The sequence below is a fragment of the Pan paniscus genome, chromosome 2 (genome assembly GCF_029289425.2).
Source record: "Pan paniscus chromosome 2, NHGRI_mPanPan1-v2.0_pri, whole genome shotgun sequence".
In the NCBI taxonomy this organism is placed as follows: domain Eukaryota; kingdom Metazoa; phylum Chordata; class Mammalia; order Primates; family Hominidae; genus Pan; species Pan paniscus.
In genome coordinates this window covers 54,556,043-54,578,801 of record NC_085926.1, presented here as the reverse complement: position 1 = coordinate 54,578,801, position 22,759 = coordinate 54,556,043, and the positions used below count along the sequence as shown (strand labels likewise).

Genomic DNA, 22,759 nt, shown 5'->3' with positions numbered 1-22,759 from the left:
AATGTCATTTCAATCTCATTGGTTGATGGTGTTGTTCAGCTCTTCTATATCCTTGCTGACTTTTTGTACAGTAGCCTATCAACTGGTGACTGTGGAATGTACAAGTCCCAACTATAATTGTAAATCTGTCTATTTCTATCCTCAGCTCTAACAGTTTCTGCTTTGTGTATTTTGAAACTGTGTATTTTGATCCAAACACACTTAGGATTGTAATGTTTTTCTATGCGAGTGATCCTTTTATCATTATAAAATATCCCTTTCTTTGCCTCTAGTAATTTTCTTTGCCCTGAAGACTTTATATGGTATTAATATAATCACTCCTACTTTAAAATTAATGTTAGCATGGTACATATTTTTCTGATTTTTTTACTTTCAACATATCTGTCACTGTATTTCAAATGAGTTTCTTTTTTTTTTCTTTTTTTTTGAGATGGATCTCGCTCTATTGCCCAGGCTGGAGTGCAGTGGTGCAATCTCAGCTCACTGCAACCTCCACCTCCCGGGTTCAAGTGATTCTCCTGCCTCAGCCTCCCAAGTAGCTGGGACTACAGGCATATGCCACCACGCCCAGCTAATTTTTTGTACTTTTAGAAGAGACGGGATTTCAACATGTTAGCCAGGATGGTCTCGATTTCCTGACCCCATGATCTGTCTGCCTCAGCCTCCCAAAGTGCTAGGATTACAGGCATGAACCACTGTGCCAGGCCTCAAGTGAGTTTCTTATAGTCAGCATATGGTCATATGGTTGGATCATGTTTGTTTGTGTTTTTTTAATCCACTCAAACAAGCTCTGCCTTGACATTGATGGTCTTAAGAACACTTAAATTTCAGGTGATATATTTTGGCTGTGTCCCACCCAAATCTCATCTTGAATTTGAGCTCCCATAATCCCCATGTGTCATTGGAGGGACCTGGTGGGAGGTAACCGAATCATGAAGGTGGGTTTTTCCTATGCTGTTCTCATGATACTGAACAAATTTCATGAGATCTGATGATTTTAAAAAGGGCAGTTACTCTGCACATGCTCTCTTGCCTGCTGCCATGTAAGATGTGCCTTTGCTCTTTCTTTGCCTTCTGCCGTGATTGTGAGACCTCCCCAGCTATGTGGAACTTGGGTCCATTAAACCTCTTTTTCTTTATAAATTACCCAGTCTCAGGTATGTCTTTATTAGCAGAGAGCAGACTAATACATAAGGTGATTAATGATATATTAAAACTTGAGTCTGCCAATTTATTTTTTTCCTATTCATCCTCTTTCTAATTCCTCTGTTTCTCATTTCTTACCTTCCTATGAGTTACTTTTTAAGAATAACTCTCTGTATTGTTTTCTTAGTGGTTGCTGTAGGTATTATGGTACAAATATGTAATTTATTACTGTCTACTCATATCAGTATTTACGATTTCCATTGAAGTATAGAAACCTTCTATTTAGGTCCCTTTACCCTTCACACTTTTAAAATATAATTGTCTTAAGTATTCCATCCATAAACATTGGGTATCACATCAGATGGTGTTAGGCCAGTTTTGCTTCAACTATCAAACATAATTTAAGAATTGTCTGAGAATTAGGATACTCTAATTGTAATCTTCTTACTCATTCCAATGTTGTTCTCTGCTTTCTGAATTTCCAAGCTTTCTTTCCTTATTTCCTTTCTGTTTAGAGAATTCCCTTTAGACATTATTTAAGGGTAGGTTTACAGGCAACAGTTTTACAGTTTTCCTTCCATTGAGAATGCCTTTATTTCTCCTTCATTCCTGATGGATATTTTCACTGGATATAGAATCCTGGGTTGGCAGTTCTTTTCTTTCAGTATTTGAAAAATGCTATGCTACTTACTTCTGGTCTTCATGATTTCATATGAGAAATCTATGTAATTCAAATTGGTGTTCCATATAAGCAATGTGTCCTTTCTCTCTGGCTGTTTCTAGATTTTTTTCTTGTCTAATTATATTTATGATGTGTCTTGGCATGGATTTACATAGGTTTATTCTATTTGGAGTTTGCATAACCTCTTGAATATGTATGCTTACACCTTTTACCCAGTTTGGGGGAGTTTCCAGACAATACATCTTTAAATACCTCTTCAGTCCCATTCTCTCTCTCCTCTCCTATGACTTTGATGTAATTAATGTTATTTTTTTTGTTATTGTCCCTCAAGTCCCTGAGACTGTTCATTTTGGTCCAGTCTATTTTCTCTCTGTTGTTCAAATTGGGTAATTGCTATTGATCTGTCCTGAAATTCACTGATTTTATCTGCTGTCATCTTCACTCTATTGAGCTCATCAGTGAGCTTTTATTTAGTGGTTGTATTTTTCAGTTCAATAATTTCTATTTGGCTCTATTTTATAACTTCTATTTCTTTGGGAGATTTTCTACTGTTTCATTTGTTGCAAGAGAATTCCTGTTGCTTGTTAAAACAATTTTGTAATTCCAACATCCAATTCATGTAAATACTGGCTTCTGTTGATTGTTTTTTCTCATTCATGTTGTGATTTTCCCAGTTCTTGGCATTTTAATTGCATTCTGGGCATTATGGATTTTATATTATGAGACTCTGGATCTGATTTCATCTTTTCTCTTAGCAGTCATTCTCGGTAGGAGAAGGGCCAAGGGGGTATGCATGGGGCAAAAGATCAACTTCTTATTTGGCCCCACTGAAACCATGTAGGATTGGTTGTTCCATTGATACTCAGCTGGAGTAGAAAAAGTGTTGTCACAAAGGTTTTCTGTGGTCCTTTGGCTAGAAGGAACGAGATTTTCTGGGACTTTCCTTTTTTTTTTTAATCTGTGCCTATTGTTGGTCCAGGTGAGATTCTGGAATGCTCTATTCAGGATATATGGGAGTCAAAGAGGAAAATCAGGGAACTTCCCTTTTGTCTTTAAGACCCAAAGCCCCTAGACATTTCATTTTCTCCTTTTCAAGTCTTCTTATACAGATTAAGCATACTAATCCAAAAATCCAAGATCCAAAATATGAAATTCTCCAAAATCTGAAACTTTTTGAGACTCGATATAATGCTCAACAGTCATATCCAAAGGAAATGCTCATTGGAGCATTGTGGATTTCAGATTTTCAGATTAGGGATGCTCAACCCGTAAGTATAATGCAAATATTCCAAAATCTGAAAAATCAGAAACACTTCTAGTCCCAACCATTTTAGATAAGGAATACTCAACCTATACTTGTTTGTTGCGTTATGTCTAGGGCTTCTCAGTTATAAAGGTGAGGACCTCATTGGAATATGGTTACTCCATATTGGCAGAATAAGAAGTCCAGATTAGTTTTTATATTCAAAAGTATTCCAGTCTTCAATATCCATAAACTCAAAGGCAATTTAGAATAATTTCTTAGCCCATTTCCTCTAATGACTTTTTTTCATTCATAAAACTTCCTATTTCCAAAGATCATACTGTCCTTTGTTCCTCTGGGAAGCACTCTGAAGGAAGGCTTTGATCATTTAAGTGTTTGTTCTGTTTAACGTTGCAAGCACCAGGATGGAACACCTATTTGAGGCTCTGAAGGATATTACAATATTGGAATAGGGATGAGATCTTCACTTACACAATGGCCAAACAACGGGAAAGTCTCTAGAAAAATGCGGCTATAGACTTAAGTCACTTTTCTTACCTTAGCCTAGACAATTACCATGAATGAGCATTCTCAGGTTACACCTGTTCTTTGAACTTCAGTGTACTTGGTTCCTCACTCCTAAATATGAAGCTTATCATGCTGCTTCTTTCCCCTCAAATTGAAGCCCAGATATTAACTCTACTGTATTTTTCACTTTATACTTTGTGTTCCAACTGGAATGAATTTCTCCCAATCCTCTGTTGCTCACTTCCTCAAAGATACCCAAATTAAGTGCTTCTACTACCTGCATCTAAGACAGCACCAACACAATAGGAGCCAGGGGATTCTCTCCAGCACATAGAATGTGCCTCACAAAAGCCTGCCTTGGCCATTGCCCCCAGCTACCTCATGCAGGTCTGCTCTCCAGGGGAAGAGCAGCTCTGTGTGTCAGGTACAGAAAATCAACATGGGCAATGGCAGCTGTGAGTCCCAGAAGCTGTGACATGGCTGCAGCCACAGCTATACCTTCAAGTGAAATTGTCAACTGGCCCTGTAGGGGTGGTATAGTGGTGGTTGCGGTAGCTGTATTGACAAATTTAAAGGTGGCTAAAGGGAAACAGGATTTATTTTACAGAAGTCTACTTTAGAAATTTTCCTAGGATACTCCAAAACTGGAGGGGAAACCTCTATCCCATTGTGTAAGATTCTCCTTTAACGTATCATCCTTTTGTTCCACAATATTAATGGAACAGGCAATGCTTGGCACATTGAGGATACAGTAGTGAGCAGACAGCATTCCTATCCTTGTAAGGCTCACCTTTAATAGCAGACAAGTTACCCCAACAGTTACCCCAATGACCATTTAATCAATTGTGAGAAGGACAAGGGAAATAACAAGTGGGTTCAATTTTCTTTGAAATCTCAGCAAGAGCCATATTCTTTCAAGAGTGTCAACGTAAGCATCAAGCACACCATAGCATTGTGTTTATTAGAGCACAAGGACAATAAGTGAATGCAATTGTTTCAGAACTAGCAAGCCTTTGAATTCAATGTAATTATTTTAGTGCCATGATTTTCTTTGTGCTCTTAATAAATATTCTACACATGGGGGCTCCAAGGGCCTCAATGAAAGGGCAGTGCATTTGATAAGACAGATTTATTGTGAAACAATCACTATGAGGGAGACAGGGGTGTACCATGACTGGAATGCTCCCCCGAGCTGCCCCTACCTCTTTGTTTGTCCTGTCGGCTTGCACCAAAGTTCCATTCAGGCAAGGTTCCACATAGTGAAGCTCCTCATTATACTGCAAAGGAAAAAAGTCAAGAAGGAACACTTAATTAAGGAATTGAAGGGTACTTCTTAATAATTTAAGGAGGTACGCACACAAACAAAAAAGCGGCACAATCACAGGCTCCATTTATTCACATAAGGTGAACTCTCTCATGGGTGTCCCTCTAGACAACTATGATTATGTGCTGCAGACAGACTTTATTCTTTTCTTGTTTGAAGGAGAAACTTCTAGAGCATGTGCTGGTAGCTGGCAGGGTTCAGGGTGCACCCTGTTAACTGATCATTCTTTGGGGTTGCCTCCAAACGCTGGCAGTTCCCTGGGCATGGCTGACAGCCCATGGTCCTGGTGGGAGCTGAAGAGCATCCCAGAGTTGCATGGATACAGCTCCAGCTACTGTCTTTGGCTTCATGGAACCAAGGGACACATGTGTGGCTTACACATGAGTGGGGACAGAATAAGCCTTGATGTTCCCTGGTCACTCTGCAAGGGTATGTGGGTGCTGATCAGGAAACTGTCCATGCACAATTTCCCATACATTGCCAACACCGGCACTCCCATCACTTCAATCCCAGAATATCCAGAATAGGACCCCCCCCCCCTTTTTATTTGCCCAAAGCTCACAACCAGGTAGCAAAAATGTGAGTATTCTCATCATTTCTCTCAGCAAGCTTGCTTCTCTGCCCTGCAGGGAGGCTGGTCCTTACGCATCTGATCGTGTTGCCTCTTGTCAATCCTATTCACAGCTCCCATTGCTGTGCAGATGAATGTTCCCGGGACTTTGCGAGGCTCTGGACCCTTGGTCCTGCTGACACTCTAGCATCTTTACTCATCAGCCTTCCCCTAAAACTTATCCTGGCCAGCCATTATTCCCCTGCTGTCCTCTGACATGTCTCCTCTTTTCCTTCAGTCCCTCCAATGCTGGGACCCCTGCTTTGAGCTCTCGCTCTGGCACCTCTTCTCTCTGGCTGACTCCTGTTCACCTCCTGGGTCAGATTACTCCCACCTCCTCTGGGAAGCAGCCTCTGGTGCAGGCTAGGCACTGGGTTAGGTCCCTCTTCCATATAATCCCTGTAAATTCTAATTATCTGTTGGCCGGATTCCCCACCACAAAGTGGGACCACACCATTAGGGCCCATGCCTGGTCCTTCAGTGTTATTTTCTGCAGCAAGCACAGGGCTGGACCCACAGTAGGTGCCTGAGGACCATTTGATTGATGACAGTGTTATGGTATATCTACTTTAGCAGCCAAAGAGGCCCGGAGCTCCTGAGGGAAGAGAACAGAACCGTCTCTCCCAGACCCAGCTAACTCTTGAGCAAACAGGGCCTCGGGAGTTTGTGCTTTAAAACTAAAGTCAGCGAGGACCAGGCAGGGCTGTGAGCAAGGGAGTGAGTGGAATAAAGATATGAGTTTGGGAAATCCCTCTGGATACACCGCAGGGACAGGTCGAAGAGGGGCTAGACCTAAAGCTGCTCAAGAGCAACTGGGATGCATCAGGTTTCCCATGGAGAGAGCCTCACTAAGCAAGCAGAAGTGGTGATCAAACTGACCTTGGCAATTAATTGTTATTGAGCACTTACTGCATCTAGGCAGCAGGTAAACTTCATCTGCACGTTATCTTAGCACCGTTTGGCAAGCACGTCCAATCACTCACCCTTTACAGATGGGGAAACTGAGGCACGGCAAAAACGATCGACTTGCCTAAAGACACCAGAGAGTAAGTGAGGGGTGGTGGAGTCCAGATTCAAATTCAGGCAGTCTGACCTCACTGCCACTCACAACAGGTCCTCAATGCCCCCAACTTATCCTCTCTGGCCCCCAAACCTCCAGATCTCCCCATCGGTCAGGCTTGTGCCCTCTCTTTCATCTTTGCTTTTAGTCATATAAAAAGCATTTGAAAAATTATATCCCAATGATTTGAGGGCTTAAATATCTTCTAACAAGGCATGGAGAAAAAATATATTTATGACATTAGCCATTGACAAATGGGAGTATGACTTTTAGTCAACAAACAGAACATCACTCAGGATCCAAGAAGCAACTGCAGAGTTCAATATGAAGGAAAACTCCTCCAAAGCTCTCAATCTCTGTTGGACTGACCCTGGAAGTTGCTGAGAAAACGGCCAGTCCCCTCTCCTTCACTTCCCTTGCTGACTCTTTTGGTTTAGGGTGACAATACACCGATTTCTAAGGCCTGAAGCACAAAGGGTCTTAGCCAGTCACAGCCATCCAGTTCCGCTTTGTTGGACACGACCTTTCATAGGCTGCCCTGCAGCTAGGGGCAGTCAAATGACCATGACATAAGGGAAAGTTTGATGGGCAGTTTCAATGAAACGTTTTCCTGCCATTAAGGGAAAACTCATCTATACTCACCCTTTTCTTCCTGCTTGGGATGCTATTGTGGAGTTGCTGCAGCCATTTTGCAACTATGAGGTTACAAGAGAAAGAACGGAATGCAAAGCCCAAGGAAGACAGAGCAGGAAGATGGAGCCAGTGTGGGCCCCTGAAGATAATGTTGAGCTACTGTGCAAAAGCGGCAGCCACCTTCCTCCAGGCTTCTTACATGACATTATCAGATGCCTGTATGCTGAACCAACCTTTCCTCACCTGTTCTGTAAACCAGAGCCCAAAACTTTCTTAACTGAGGTTCCCACCGTGGTTTTACTTCCTCTCATTCTTCCATTTTCCAGGTAAATTGAATCACTTCATTGACATTCTACCTAATACACACTCTCAAAATTGATTCCTGGGGTTGTACAGTTTGAGCTGGGAGTCAGGTCACTTGGGTCCAAGTCCTGCCTCTACCGTGTACTCACTGTGTGGCCTTGGAGAAGTTGCTAAGCCTCTCTGATCCCAGAATCTTATGCATAAGAATATACTAATTCACCTTCAGTCTCCCTCTGGGGGCCCCTGCAGAAATTGAGTGAGGCAACAGACCTGAAACTGCCTTGCTAATATAAAAGTCTATACTTGTGGGGGCTCCAGAGGGGATTTAAAAGTCAAGAAGACCAAGGAGTTCTTGCCCTCATCAGGGAGGTACATGTGCAGTAATCAAAACCATGCTTGCCAGCACTGTGTGTGCTATGGCCTCAGTGGAAGAATCCGCTCTTCAGAATCCCAGCCAGCTTGTTAGTGGCATCATCCAAGCTTGCAGTTGACTAATTTCCCTTGACTGCATCAGGATAAAGCTATGCTGAGCAATCTGGTCTGTATCACCAGAGGGAGCTGGGCTCAGCCATGTGTGTAAGGGAACTGTGCACACCAGGCAGCTGCACTAAGGCCCGCTAGCTATGCACGCTCCTCTCACTACCCAACAGCTCCTCCCGAGGGGGACCCCAAGGATGCCCTGTGCACGGAACTGCTTCCAGACTCCTCGCAGCCCTTTATTTGGAAATCTTTCAGCTTCTGCATTTTTGTGTATGTTCTCTAGATTTCTATTTTGTGAAACGATGATGTAGAAGAGCCATATATATTTACAACTCAAGATTTGGTCACCTCTTGCCCTAAGACACAACAGCCTTATAAATGGCTCTCCTTGATCCCTAATGAAATAATCTGATATCAACAGTCTAAGGAAGAAAAGGATACAATGTACATCATCACCAGCTAGATGCAATTTCCTTCTATAATTTGCTTTTACTCCCCTGCACTACCAGGATTGAACCCTAAAGACGTACTTAAACTTTCCCCTTTCTGCCCAAGTGGTTAGTCCTTCTTGCAAATTTCCGGGAAATGGGAAGAGTCTCTTAGGAAGACAGGAGTGGGCCCAGGCTGCCCTGGAAATGGGTCCAGTCCAGCCCACCAACTACACGGTAAGGAAATGGACAAACAGCTTTCACCCCTTAAAGAGCTTAGAAGCTGCCACATAGCATACGGGGACTCGGATGCTGTTGGCTTTCTTCTCCCTGCTTCCTTCCTGGTTGGCTTTCCTTTTCTGATTCTCACAAGGGTAGAACAGTAGAGCTAAAGCAACTGAGGCAGGCAGGCCCGGGTTCAAATCCTGACTCTGCCACACACTAGCTGGGTGACCTTGGCCTCAACTTTTGTGTTGGGGAAACAGGTATTCTAACTGCACCTCTTTCATGAGCTCACTGTGAGGATGAAATAAGTCAACATAGAACCTGGCACGTAAGAATGAGAAAGGCATCTAGGTGCACAGGCACAAATGCACAAAAAAGAAAAGAAAATATATATGTGAGTGTGATGTGTGCTACATAGAGGGAAAGGCCAACAGATGACACCCTGCACCCAGAGCTGGAACTTGCTATGAAGGAAGAGGGTGATGTCAGTGACGGCAAAGTGACTCACTCTTTGGAACAGGGGCATGTGTCCTTGGCCTTCTCTGGAGATCATGGATCTGCATTTGTTGGGGATAAGATGCCATGTCATCAGGCACATGTCACTATCCACGTATCCAAGACAAGCCCATGATGTCTGGCCACACACTGTCCCACTCTAAGCCACCCTCTGAATCCTCCCAGGGACCGGGGTCTTTGGCAGATAGGGAGCCAAGACGGTGCAGCCAGCTTACTGGGAAATCCCCACGCAGGAAGGCATCTGCCACAGAACTCTTCACTTCTTTATTTGCTCACTAAATATTACCCTAAGCACCTACTGTGTGCTGGGGACATAAAACACTGGCTAAGTTTGCTCATGACCATCATTGTAGAGTGACAATGAACCGTTTTTTACTTTTCTTAGTAAAAGAGTATGTTTACTCTTGTTCCATCTGAACATAAGGTCTTTTTTCCTTTTGTTTGTTTTTGTTTGTTTGTTTTTGAAACACGGGTCTCACTCAGGTATCATCCAGGCTGGAGTGCAGTGGTGGGATCACAGCTCGCTGCAGCCTCCACCTCCCAGGGTCAAGCAGTCCTTCTGACTCAGCTTCCCAAATAGTTCGGACCACAGGCACATGCCACCACGTCCAGCTAATTTTTTTATTATTATTTGTAGTAACAAGGTCTCCCTATGTTGCCCAGGCTGGTCTCCAACTCCTGGGCTTGAGCAATCCTCCTGCCTCAGCCTCCCAAGTACTAGGATTACAGGCATGAGCCACTGCACCTGGCCCTGGCTTTCCTTTTTATAACAAATAGTGCTTATTTGTGATGCTGCAACAGTCCCTCCAAAAATAACAACAAGCTTGAGACAAACCCACAATCTTCCTCAGGTATTAGACTACATCGCACAACTCTTGCTGAGGTAACTGTCCCTCTGTCTCCATTCAACCAACCTCCAAACTCTCCGCCCTGAAGGCAAGGGACACATCATCATATGCCTTTTCTTTCCTTTTGCCCAATGTCTGTGAGCATTCCCTACATCTCCCCTTTTACAGACACAGCAAAGTGATCAATGAGAATCTTAATGATGATCTAAAATAGGAAAGGCAACTTTGATTAAATGAAGGGCCAGAACGTTTTGGGGAAGGATCTAAAAGCAATGCAAATGGGCTAGACCCTCCCACCAAGGTTCACAGGAGCTTCTGCATTAGTGTAGAATCCCAGCATACACAGGCTCAGGTGAATCACAGTCCAAAAGCCAGAGAGCCAAAGACAACTGACTTTGGGCTCTGGATAACAGTGAGGAACCCACCTAATGTCAGAAGCTGAACTTGAGAGATGAAAGCAATTCCGCTTTCAGGCCTAACAGAAGGTTATCAGTCGCCTAGAGAAGAGGATGAGGAAAGACCTCTCTAAGCAGGGACCGGCTTCGGGGCGCATCTCAACACCCTGCCCTGAAGCTGAGACTCATTTTTGTGGGTCTCCATTGCCTCCATGGGTTGTCCCAATTCCTCCACCTGGCTGACCAGACTGGTTCGATCTGGCTTGCCTCTCTCCATCCAGTCTCATTCATTTCACCATCACTCACCGGATCCACTTGCCTCCACATTCACCCACCCCCCTATGTGATCCAGACACACCAAGAGCTCCTTCTTAGGGGCTGGGATAGGGGGATCTTACACCTGCAAATGGCACTTTCCTCCTCAGTTGTTGACTCCTTCCTCCTTTTCTCCCTGCCTTATCCCATCACGTTTGCCTATGCCTGGCTAGCCTACTTATCTTCAAGTGTCCACTTAGTCATTACTTCTTCTGATAAGCCACCACAGAGCCCCAGGCGGTACATGACCCAGCTCTAGACACCCAGCCCCCCAACTACTCCCTCTCCAAGACTGCACTGGCCACACTGTGTTGTGAGACCTGCTTCCTGGTAGCCCCCAAACAAGGCTCACACACAGAAAACCTAAGTCTCTGAGAGCAGACAGCTTGTCTTAAGTTAGCCCCAATGCTTAATGCAGAGCACTCAGTACTATTTGTTGAATGAATCGATAGAACCAAGAAACAAAAAGGCAAAATTGCAGAGAAGATCACTGATGGAAAGGACTAGGAACAAAGCCAGAAAAAAAATTGGCACAGAAACAAAAAATAAGATAAGAATCTCTACCCCCTTCAAAAAACAGGTAAATAAACAAAAAGTAAAGGAATTAAGTGGCTATGTTTTAAAGAATCCAAAGTTCTGCCAAAAAAAACCATAGAATTAAATGCTGCCATGCTCATGTAATACAAGAAACTGATGCAGAATTGCTGGGACTCCATTAAATATTTTTACAGTTTTACTGGTGCACTTTTGATTAAATAACCTTTGAATGAAAACATGTAGGGATTATGTAATAAAGCAGATGAACACACATTATTTTGACCAACACAAGCCATCCTAGGGATCTTTTGCATTACAAAAGCATCTTATGTAATTTGAAACACAACTGGACACAATTAGTAGTACAGAACAAATGAGTACTGAAAGAAAATACTATCCTCATACTTTTAATACAGAATCGATTACTTTAAAAAGCAAATCCACAGCGGCAAAGCATTGGAGAAACCGTTCTAAAGAAAATCTGCAAATTAAAACCAGGGCATCAGAAAGTTCTTGCTTGAACTAACAAATGATGCTCTTCTTAATTCAAGTCTGCACAAATATGGGCTGCAGGAGGCATTTAAATTGATTTAACAATATTGGCCCAGTTAATGCTGTGTTCATTTAATGCATGGCTTAAGCTTCTGTAAAGTCATTTTTCAAATTTCAACATCGGACAGAATTAGCACCCTCATTTTTATGATAATATTGTTAATTTAATGCATGGCTTGAAGTTAGACTTCAAAGTGAATCAGAAAAATATGCCTTTTCTCTTGTCAGAGACATCTCTCTTCATGCACCAGTGGTTTGACCTTAAAATTTTAACTTCAACTGCACAAAATTACTCTCATATTTCAACTGTTCTTTCATAATTCAATCAGTTAGTTTGTCCATTTTAGATAGATCTTGTAATACCTTGCCCATGAAAGCTAAAACAATTTTTAACATTATCTCTTTATGTTTATACTCTGGATAGATCAAGATCAGAAACTTTTCAGTATAATATTAAACATGCAGTTCACGATGAACTTAATAAAACCTGCAAAACCGAAAGACGAACTTAAGTGGCCAAGGGAAGTCTTTCCCACTATTTAAATCTCTTTCCTCCGACCTCCATTATGGCACTGAAAATCAAGAGACAATGATGAATTAGATTTGCACAAACAAAAACCTACAGTACACGAGGGCTTCCGGCACTGAAAATATTGTATTCTTTACTTTTCCTCTAAAACAGTGAGCTATCTCCACAAACATCTACCCGGCAAGCAAAGGAAGGCTGACAGTGTAATGGAGGGTGAAATGATAATGTCCTCTTTCATAAATGGAATCCAGCCGATGATAACAATGCACTCACACAGATTTGCAGGGCGTTCTGGATGGCGTTTCAAATATCCCATCCCCCTGCACTTTAAGAACCTGCAGTTGGGTCGCCCTCTACACAGGAGACAAGTGACCATTTTAAACAGACTGAGGGAAAACCTACACCATATTACTAGAGCAATTATGTCAGGGCAGAAACAGAAGGAGGTGATGGGGGAAAAAAAAATAAGAATTCAACGAGGCAAAATTTGCAGAACACACTTAGGATTGGGAGAGACAATTCAAGGGAATGCAAATGAAAATTAGCCAGCTAGGAATCTCCTATTATTTAGAAGCCTCAAACTGTTGGTAACTGTGTAAACATTATGCCCTGTTTGGTAGACATTCTGGGAGGTGCCTGTGTATATACCCTTTGGTGCATAAATTTCACTTCTAGATTTTATTCAATAGAAGCACACCCAACCTTGCAAAAATATATGCATTCCATTCAGTGCACTGTACGCACTGCACTCACTGCAGCACTTCTGAGTAACAAATGTGATGGAATGCTCTGTTATTCAAATACATTTGACTGAAATAAGAGTTGCTGAATATTCTGTAAAATATGAATCTATTTTTGCGAAAAGACTGTGTGCTCATATACACAGAAACATTTAGAATATGTGCCAAATGAAAGAGAAATGAGAACATTACTGAATTGTTTAAAATTATTACATACATTGCCTACATTAAAAAGCAATGAACCTATAAACATTACTATTAATTAATGGTTCTTTTATGACCTTGGCCTTCTAATATAAATTCACTAACATATCTGATCCATTCTCTTATCCATTAGAGGAACAAAGTTCATGATTTTACTATAAAGGCTTCAAATAAAGAAGTTCAGTGTCTTTCTAGTTGTTGAAATAATTATGTAAATAGTGTTGAAGCTGATTATTTATGTTGAAAATGAACAAACAGATGTACAGTGAGGGTTAATGGGATCTTTAATGGGTTTCTTTATATAAAGGGACAATTTGGGGTAAAAAAATTTTTTTTCTTAACTCTTCTATAATAACTGGCATGCCTACTTTTAATTATCTTAGTCACCCTCTCTTCTTTATTGAGTTGACACTGTTTGTATATCTTAATGAACTTACATAGATTATTTCAATCGATTGGTTTTGTTAACAGAACAATAAATCCTGACTGATAAAGAATGCAGGATGTAATTAGTTAGCTCTTCTTATTACGTGAATTTCTGATACTTCTGTAATGAGTAATTAAAGATTAATAAGAAAGATAGTCTCATATTAGCTGCTTCTTATCTATAAATGCTTCAGGATGTGTGGAGATCAAGCCACATTTGCATTCTCACCACTAGGCTGGCAACTAGAGTAACTTGGCAGCAAACCCAAAGTTCTAACTGAAAGTCTCCTTCCAAAGAACTATGCCTCAAGGCCATATAATTTCATGATAAGATGGCTGAGTGGATCAACTATATCCTCTTCACTTCTGCTCAGGAAAGGGTGCAAGGTGAAGCCGGACAATGTCTGAGCCTTCACCGTGCCACCTTTTCTGGCTGTGTAACTCAAAAAGTCACTTCTGCGGCTTCATGCCTCTGTCTCCATGCCACATAGCACAGAGCTGGGGTGAGGATTCAATGAGATAATCCACACAGGACACTTAGCAACTGACTTGCACACAGTGAGTGGAAGGCAGCTGTGGTTATTATTCATTCAACAAATATTTAAACTCCTGCTATTTGCCAAGCACTGCCTAGGTGCTGGGGATACATCCATGAATGAACAAGACTAACCCCTGCTCCCAAGGAATTTAGTATTCTCTTTCTTTTCCCTTTCGTCTTTAGGATTTCTTAAAATCAGAAACTTTTGTTCTGAGAGTCTGATCAGAAGAGGCCTGTATAGGCAGGATACTAATTCAGACAATCCCCTCGGCCATCTTCATGTCACTTAGAGGCCCAGGCCCTCTGCCTGGAGAACACAAGTGGGTGTCACGCCTATGCAGAAGGCAGCCCAGTCATAAGGCTCCATCCATGACAACATACTCTCCTTGTGGGTTTAGGGGAGCCATGCAGACCACAGCAACAGCATTCTCGGAGCACCCTCTTCTTTTGTATCCCACCACTGGCTAAGGAGCCCTGTGCACCAGCTTGACTCTGGTGCATCAACTCAGATGATCCCAGCAGCAACCCTGTGGGCAAGGTGAGCACACCTACTTCACAGCTGAGGTAGCTGATGCCCAGACTAAAGTAATTAGCCCAAGACACACAGCATATGTGGTGAATGGGATTCAAAACAGCCCAACTCCAAAACCCAGGCTCTGCCCCCATCACCATGCTGCCTCCATTGCCCATAGCAACTACTCCACCTCCCAAATAGATGTGATGTGTGTTATTTTCATGCAAAAGAATAAGTGTCCACCACACACACACACACACACACACACACACACACTTGGTTAAGTGCTCAAGGACTCAAAGAAATCAGGCTCACTCTGACGAGCCTTTGGTAAGAGAGTGGGAGGAACATAAGGGGCATGATGAAAATCATACCAAATAATCAGTGGGAAGAAGAAAAAGAACTGGAGATTGTAAACCAAAAATAAAATTCTAAGACCCCCCCCTCAACCATCTGAATGGACTTCCTCCTCTACACAGGAGACAAAGGCTCTTTTAAAATTTAATCTGAGAGACTGTTTCAGGCCGTGATGGGAAATGGGGGTCGAACATGCCTCCTTACACCTCTCCGGCATGAACATCAACACAGACTTTAAGTCTGATAAGAAATATTTTACAACCTATTCTCTCTGAAGCCTAGGATGTGAAGGCTTCCTCTACAAATAAGAACTCGGGCCTCCACCATCCTTTATCTTAACCCAGACATTCCTTTCTATTCACCCCCAGCTCTTTAGAAAAACTCAACCAATTGTCAACCAGAAAATTTTAAAATCTACCTATAAGCTGGAAGCCCCTGCTTCGAGCTGTCCTGCCTTTCCGGACCAAACCAATGTATTTCTTAAATGTATTTGACTGAAGTCTCATGTCTCCCTAAAATGTAGAAAAACAAGCTGCACCAGTGAACCAAGCTGAACAGGTGCCCAACCACCTTGGGCGCATGTTCTTAGGACCTCCTGAGGGCTGTGTCACAGGCCATGGTCACTCATATTTGGCTCAGAATAAATCTCTTCAAATATTTTGCAGAGTTTGCCTCTTTTCATTGACAAGATGGACACCTGAATAAGTGGTCATTTCCAGGCTACATGACTGCCCGGTCTCAGGCTTGGTTCCCTGCTCTACCATTTGCCAGCCTTGTGACCTGGACAAGTTACTGACACTCTTCCAATCTCAGCACCTTCATTTGAGAATATGCCCAAACCACCCCCTACCTCCTAGACTTGCTGTGAAAAACCAAGATAATAAAAATATGAAGATTAAGGCATTTATTAAAAGCAGGCATTTAATAAATGCCACTTTTTTTCCAGAAGCTGAAATAAAGTGTTCTGTGAGCCATAAACTGCTCTCCATATTTTAGTTGCTTCATTGCCATTATTATTATTATTATTAATTATTATCATCGTCAATATCATCAGGCTAACCTAGCTGGAAGTTAATTTCCATGTGAGAAATTCTAGTGGTTTGGTGAAAATCTTGCTAAGTCTGTTTTCCAAGAATCTGAAAATGTCAGCTCCCCAGGAATACCACATCTGGTGTGTCATTCTCTCAGATGGTGTGGCTGTGTGGTAGGTTAAGACAGGCAACGTGTGTTCAACTGCATTTCCAAAAGCCCTTCCACTGCCTTCCACTGTCCATGACTCTGTTAACTTTCATGAGACTAACCAGGCCTCATGTTCTGGCATCTAGATGCTCTGGATCTAACAGCGAGAGCAATGTTAACCAGTCGCTACCAAAAGATCAAATGAACCCAAGTGCAAAGAAGGCACAAAACGGTGCACTCACAGCAATTATGTTGAAGAAGTCATCATCCCCAAGTGTATCCAAAATGGATGAGACTGTTTGCTTCGCGATAGTCAGACGGAGTCCTTTCATGCTGCCACTGACGTCAACTAAAATGACCACGTCTTTCGGAGAAGTTGCTGCCTGGATGTACCTAGGTCAAGGGAAAATTTAAGTAAAAATTAATCCTGACTTCACTTCTCTTCAAGATATCTCTTTGAGAAATAACAAAGAGGTCTAACCACTGCCTACCATTTTCGGTTCCTGCAGTCGAAGGCAATGACTCCATTCTCATCTGGTTCCCATTTAATCCCTAGAAGAAAAATGGGGTCATGAGAAACCCAGAAACTTCAAATATTTATTCATAGCATTTCAAGGCTGCTCTACTTTGCTGATTGAATGGACAGGGTGAAAAATCACATGCAAAGACCAACCCCAGAGCTCATCACATGCTCCATCACCAAATCCAGGAAGGAGCTGTTGGGCCATAACCCTATAGCAAACACAGCGCTAGCTCAGCTGCTCCAAAGGCCTGCAGAGAGTGGAGATGTTTTTAGGACTGTGCTGTCCATTGAGAGAGTATGTGACTCCAGCTCCTTCCCTTGGCTAGGGATAAAGGTAGCCGAAGTCATTTCTTACTGTCCAGCAAGTTGTTGCACCTGGGGGGATCATCCATAGATCTCTGGGCAGAGTCTGGCCCGTCCCTGGACCAGGTGATGTAATGTCTATAGCAGGGGGGTTGAAAGCATAGATACAATGTTTCCAACTAAGGACATACACGGGTCTGTTCCCTCCCCACTCCTGTTTTTAAAATCAGAAATTTTGGCCTGGCTTTCCACATTGAAATGAAATAAAATGGCTCTCATTATGCTGCATAATAAAGTTTGAATTTCAGCTCCTGAAGCCTGGGGAGTTTTCCCCATGTGTAAAATCAGATCCAACATCCTTAGTCTTGTGGTTTGCAGCCTAGTCAGGATATATCCAACTTAGTTTTTAAGAATAAAATATCATTTGAAAAGAAAGGCATTGGCTGCTTAAAAATAAGACAGAAAATCACTGTTTTCAACCATCAGTTCTGCTCAGGGATGGAGGATTTGCAACAGAGACTTTGGAGATAAGAAAATAAAAACAGAAATATCGTTTTCACAGGAGAGAATCCTGACTCAGCTGATGGCACTGAGATTCTTTTTTTCCGATTAACAATGGCCAGCTTTCTAAAGGACCACAATGGGCTAATAACAGGCATCTGCTGAAGATAACATCCCCAAATTATCACACAGATAACCTTGAGACAGTAGTCTGTAATGCAAAGAGATATTGGGTTCTGTCCTTCTTGTACCTACATTTCCCACTGCACATGTGTCTAATTTAAAAACACTCCCCATAAGAAATCAGAAAATGTTAGTATAAGAAGCTACTGCCAAATTGGAGGTCATTAGGTAATAAAGATAAAATACAACTAGTATGATGTTGCACACTAAGGGACAAGAATGCAATTAATTTAAAAATATCTGACACATTGCTTTGCATAAAGCCAGGTACCATTAGGATGGCACAGTCTTGAGAAACAGTGAAGTTATATCCCTGGTGAGGCTAGGCAATGCTCCAATTTATAATTCCACAAATAACTGGTTTGAGTGTGATATAAAGATAATTTTTTATTTTTTGTTTTTTAAATGTGTTGACCCACGGGAGGTGTTCAGTGGATGTTTCTTGAATTGAACTGTGGTGAGTGATCTTAGACCACGGCCACCCCTGGCCCCAGAATGTACGTAAATCCCTATGTGAAACTGAAAATAATGTCAAAATCTCTGCTGCAGATTCAAATGCTCAAATTTGAGTGAATTTGAATCATTGTGCAACACTGCTATATCCCACGGGTTCTCTCCCACAGGCATTACAAACTAACATTGGAGGAAAATTAATTTCATTTAAGACAATCTATGACTTCCTGTTCTCTTTTAGCTTGTGAAAATAAACAGTAGGGCCAAAGGAACAGAGACCGATACAAGACTGAAGGTCAAGCCACATGTTCCCAACATAATTCTGTGTGGCAATGAGGTTTGAGACTGTGAAATGGAACTATGAAGGACTACAACAAATAGCACAATAAAAATCTGAATATCTTTTTGCCCTGTGGTTTTATTTCTGCTCCACGTTCTCCTTTTCTCTCCACTTCAGGAAAGGGCATCTTCGTCCATTCCTTCTCCTGTCTTTAAAGCGCAGTATTTTCCATACAACATCACTGGCACTGCCAATGACATTCAAACCATCTCCAGCCAGGCGCAGTGGCTCACGCCTGTAATCCCAACACTTTGGGAGGCCAAGGTGGATCATGAGGTGAAGAGTTAAAGACCAGCCTGTCCAAAATGGTGAAGCCCCATCTCTACTAAAACTGCAACAACTAGCCAGGTGTGGTGGCAGGCGCCTGTAATCCCAGCTACTTGGCAGGTTGAGGCAGGAGAATTGCTTGAACTTGGGCAGCAGAGGTTGCAGTGAGCCAAGATTGCACCACTGCACTCCAGCCTGGGAGACAGAGTAAGACTCCTTCTCAAAAAACAAACAGAGAACAACAACAACAACAAAAAACCACCTCCACCTGAACAGATACTGCCTATCCTACTGAAACATGGCATTTGTCTTCCCTACTTGAAAGCAAAAAGTCCAGAAAGATGTGGAAACAAGGAAAATCAAGAGGTGGCAGATATTGGTTTATCCCTAAGTTCTGCCCAATTCCTTCCTCAAAAAATATTTAGTACTTGGCTCATAATTTAAAGTTTAAACACATACCTTCCAGATAACTTTAGATCTAAAATATCTGATCAAAAATACATGCTGGCTTCTAATGTGAGTCAAGCTACAGTCAAACTTGGCTGTAAAATGTCTTCTGAGAAGCTGCCTATGCACTTCTCTAAAAAGAGCTCCTTTATTCAACTAGATGCCATCTCTCTTGCCAATCTCCTGAGAGATTACGCACCATGAATATGAGGATATAGCAAGACAGTTGCTATGAAAATTATAAATTATGGTGTTCCATGATCATCTTTATTAGGGCAGTCCTGTTGAGCTAGCCAAGGAAGAAAACCCTAATATCAATCATACTCTCCCCATTGCTAAACCTGAGCCTGGTGAGGAAGGCATGGAAGGGAAGAAACAAAAAGTAATGCTGTGCACAGAACCTGAACTTGATACTAGCAAACAGCATGTATGAGTCCAAACTTATGGAGAACTCTTTACTTAGCTGTTCAGCTCCCTCATCGTGGCTGTAGCTATGAACCAGCTTTCACCTTCCTATGGCAGCCAAATCATAGTGCAAGGATAAGACAATCATTGACCTTTGTAATTACCAAGCCTTCTACAGGAACAAACTCCCCTGCGTACGGCTATAGAAAGGTGACAGTCTGATGTTGGGGAAGGGACCAGGGCTTCTTATAATCATGCATGAACCTAACTGATGTCCTGTGTTTGATTAGACAGTGACCTGTCTGTGATGTATAGACACAGTTTTCTTTATGTAGGTAAGAGTACATGGGTAGGTACTGTCAGCCAGCCACATCATTTTAAATAAAGCTAAGAATTGGCCAGAACAGGAAGAACAGATCAGTCACTGGTGGCCTCAGCCAATAACCAGGTAGAAAACAGGTCCCACAGAGGGCTATAAAAAGATGAACTGGTCAAGGCTCACAGGAAAAGGGATGACTGTGCAGCCCTTTGATCCTCTGCCTCCTGGGAGATGGGGAGCCTGGAGAACACTACTCATTAGATGAGATGGTCATAAAGCATCAGAAGGAAATAGCCAACAGATGGGCATGCCCAGTGTCCAGGACATGGTGGGCAGTGGGGTGGAAAGGGCAGGTACTAAAAGACTTGGAGGAGAGGGATCAATGAGAACATAAAGGGACTATGGCTCTGTACTGCATTTATGCCAGCTCCTTGCTGAGTCATCAAGTCTCTACCAGAGTGCAGCTGGGGACCAGCTCCCCCAAAGAGGCAATAGCTCTATTCTGTCTGAAGAGAGAGGGCAGCTGCCACTGGTGTGATGGGAGACAACAGATCTGGTGGAATTTGATCTAATGGGTGATTCATTCATTCAACAAACACATATTGAACACCCACTATGTGTTATTCTTGCAGCTAGTGACAGAGTAATGGACAAAACAAATGACTCCTCCCAGGGGCAAATATTATAGTAGAGGAGACAGGAATTGAAAGCCTGATGGTTCAGGATTTCAGGGTAGAGTTCCCATTTTATAAAGTAAGAACTATAGAGCCTAATGAAGTCATCTGTTCAGTAAGACCTTTTTGCAATGCAAGCCCTGAAAGATAAGGCTGGTCCCTTGGAAACGGGGTATCAGACTACAGAAGTCTCTTCCTACAGCATTATGTTATTCAACATGGTGACTACTAACCACGTGTGGCCATTTAATTTTAATTTTAAATAAAGTTAAATAACATTTAAATTTCAGTTCCTCAGCCTCACTAGGCACACTTCAAGTGCTCACTACCCCTGTGTGGCCAGTGACATTAGTGATATTAGATAGGATACAGAACATTTCCACCATCTCATAAAGTCCTTTTGAGAGACACAAGAGAGTTACCACATGCCCTTAGGACATAAATTGCACTGGTGAAGGCCTATGTGTGAAGCCATGCAGAAATGGACATCATCATCACGCCAAGGCTTTCAGGCTAATGCTTACCAAAATTCTCCTTCCCAGGACTCTTTCCTCTCACGCCAGGAGTTGGAGTTGGTGATCCTTCTCAGTGATCACCCAGCCCCTTCTATTTCCCTCAGCTTAGCATGAAACACACTGTACCATGATGATGTTTGCCTGTCTATCTCCCCATGGTGGTCACTGATGCCCCCTCCTTTGGGGATCCAGTCTAGGCAAAGCCACAATAATCCTGACTAGTCCCCAGGGTTTCGGATGGCTGACCTTACCCACTAGTTCTTCAGGCATCAGTGGTGGGCATGCGACTCAGACCAGGCTAATTCTTGGACTTTCATCCAAGCTACTGGGACAGATGCTGTCTCCTCCCCTGGAACCCCCACTGAGAAATCCTGCCAGGCCTGTTCCCCATTACGAGGAGATCACTTGCCAGTGAGACAAGGTTAGAATGGAAGAAGGCAGAAATGAGAGCTGAAAGGAAGGATTCAAATTCCAAATGACTTTGCTCCAGTCTCTCATTGCTGCCGCCCAAATGGCACACTCCCTAGATTTCAAATTACATGAGCCAGTAAGTGTGCTTCTTGCTGGAGCTAGCTGGAATTGTGTTTCTGTCCCTTGCAAACAAAATCCACGACAAATGCATGTCCCCACAAGAGGGAGCTGGATGAGGGCAGAGACCTCTTTTGTCTAGTTCATGCTTTTATCCTCAGGGCCTCATACAGTGGTACAAAGCCAGAACTCAGTAAGACTGAAGAAAGACTCCTGCTTAAGAACACGCACACTTACTACTGATTCACACCACTCTAACAATGGAAAGAGGCATCCTGAAAAGAAAAACATCCTCACAAAATGCTCATGATCACTCTTTGAGTCACATGTCCAGGAGGCAAGAGGTATGCTCTGTGTTCAGAACCAAGCACAGAGTTGAGTGGCCACATGACATTTATCAAGGCATTGAAACACCTTGGTGGACTGTGGCCCACGTCTTTACTAACACAGAAATTATGCAGGCATTTTACAGAGCCACATCCTGCCCAAAAGTCCTAAAAGAACAGTAAGCCTGGCTGAACCAATTGTTCTGACTGATAAAAACCTTGTATGTAAATTAATCTCCCCTATTACACAAACCTTTTATGAGGATTCCCTTTATTTTCAAATGTCCTCCTGACCATAGTTTAAGGACTCCCTGTTGGAGGAGACAACAGGTGATTTGCGGTTTCTACTTATCTGTCTTGCCCTCTTCACAGTGCCGCATAGTGAGAGGGTTAGATACCCAGGGGCTTCCCAAGCAGAGGAACCTCTCCCCTAGGCTCCGATTTCAGCAATATCTGCACCAGATTTGCTCTTTGTTGAGTGTACCAAGGCAGACTGCAATTTGGTGGCACTGGAACTTTAATCGTCCACTGTTCATTATGGCATTATCTTTAATAGGATGCTTATTGTTTACATTTCTGTGAGCTCCGGGAGGAAGCATGTGTGCCATGCTGAACATGACTCTTGGGAAATGTTCTGTAATCTGGCAAAGCAGAGACCCAGCA

At 42.6% G+C, this 22,759-nt stretch overlaps 1 protein-coding gene across 3 annotated transcripts in view; it reads right to left on the bottom strand.

Moving 5' to 3' along the window:
- The window catches only part of CACNA2D3 (calcium voltage-gated channel auxiliary subunit alpha2delta 3), a 951,279-nt gene that overhangs the window by 487,753 nt on the left and 440,767 nt on the right, over positions 1-22,759 (bottom strand). For all 3 annotated transcript variants that reach the window (XR_004670571.3, XM_003818723.8, XM_034956678.3), the window contains exons 7-9: positions 16,804-16,864; positions 16,555-16,705; positions 4,802-4,876 (exon numbers count right to left, since the gene is read on the bottom strand). Coding sequence is in view for 2 of the 3 variants with exons in the window: in XM_003818723.8 (XP_003818771.6) it covers positions 4,802-4,876; positions 16,555-16,705; positions 16,804-16,864 (287 nt within the window). In the remaining variant the exon portion in view is untranslated. The remainder of the gene's footprint in view (positions 1-4,801; positions 4,877-16,554; positions 16,706-16,803; positions 16,865-22,759) is intronic.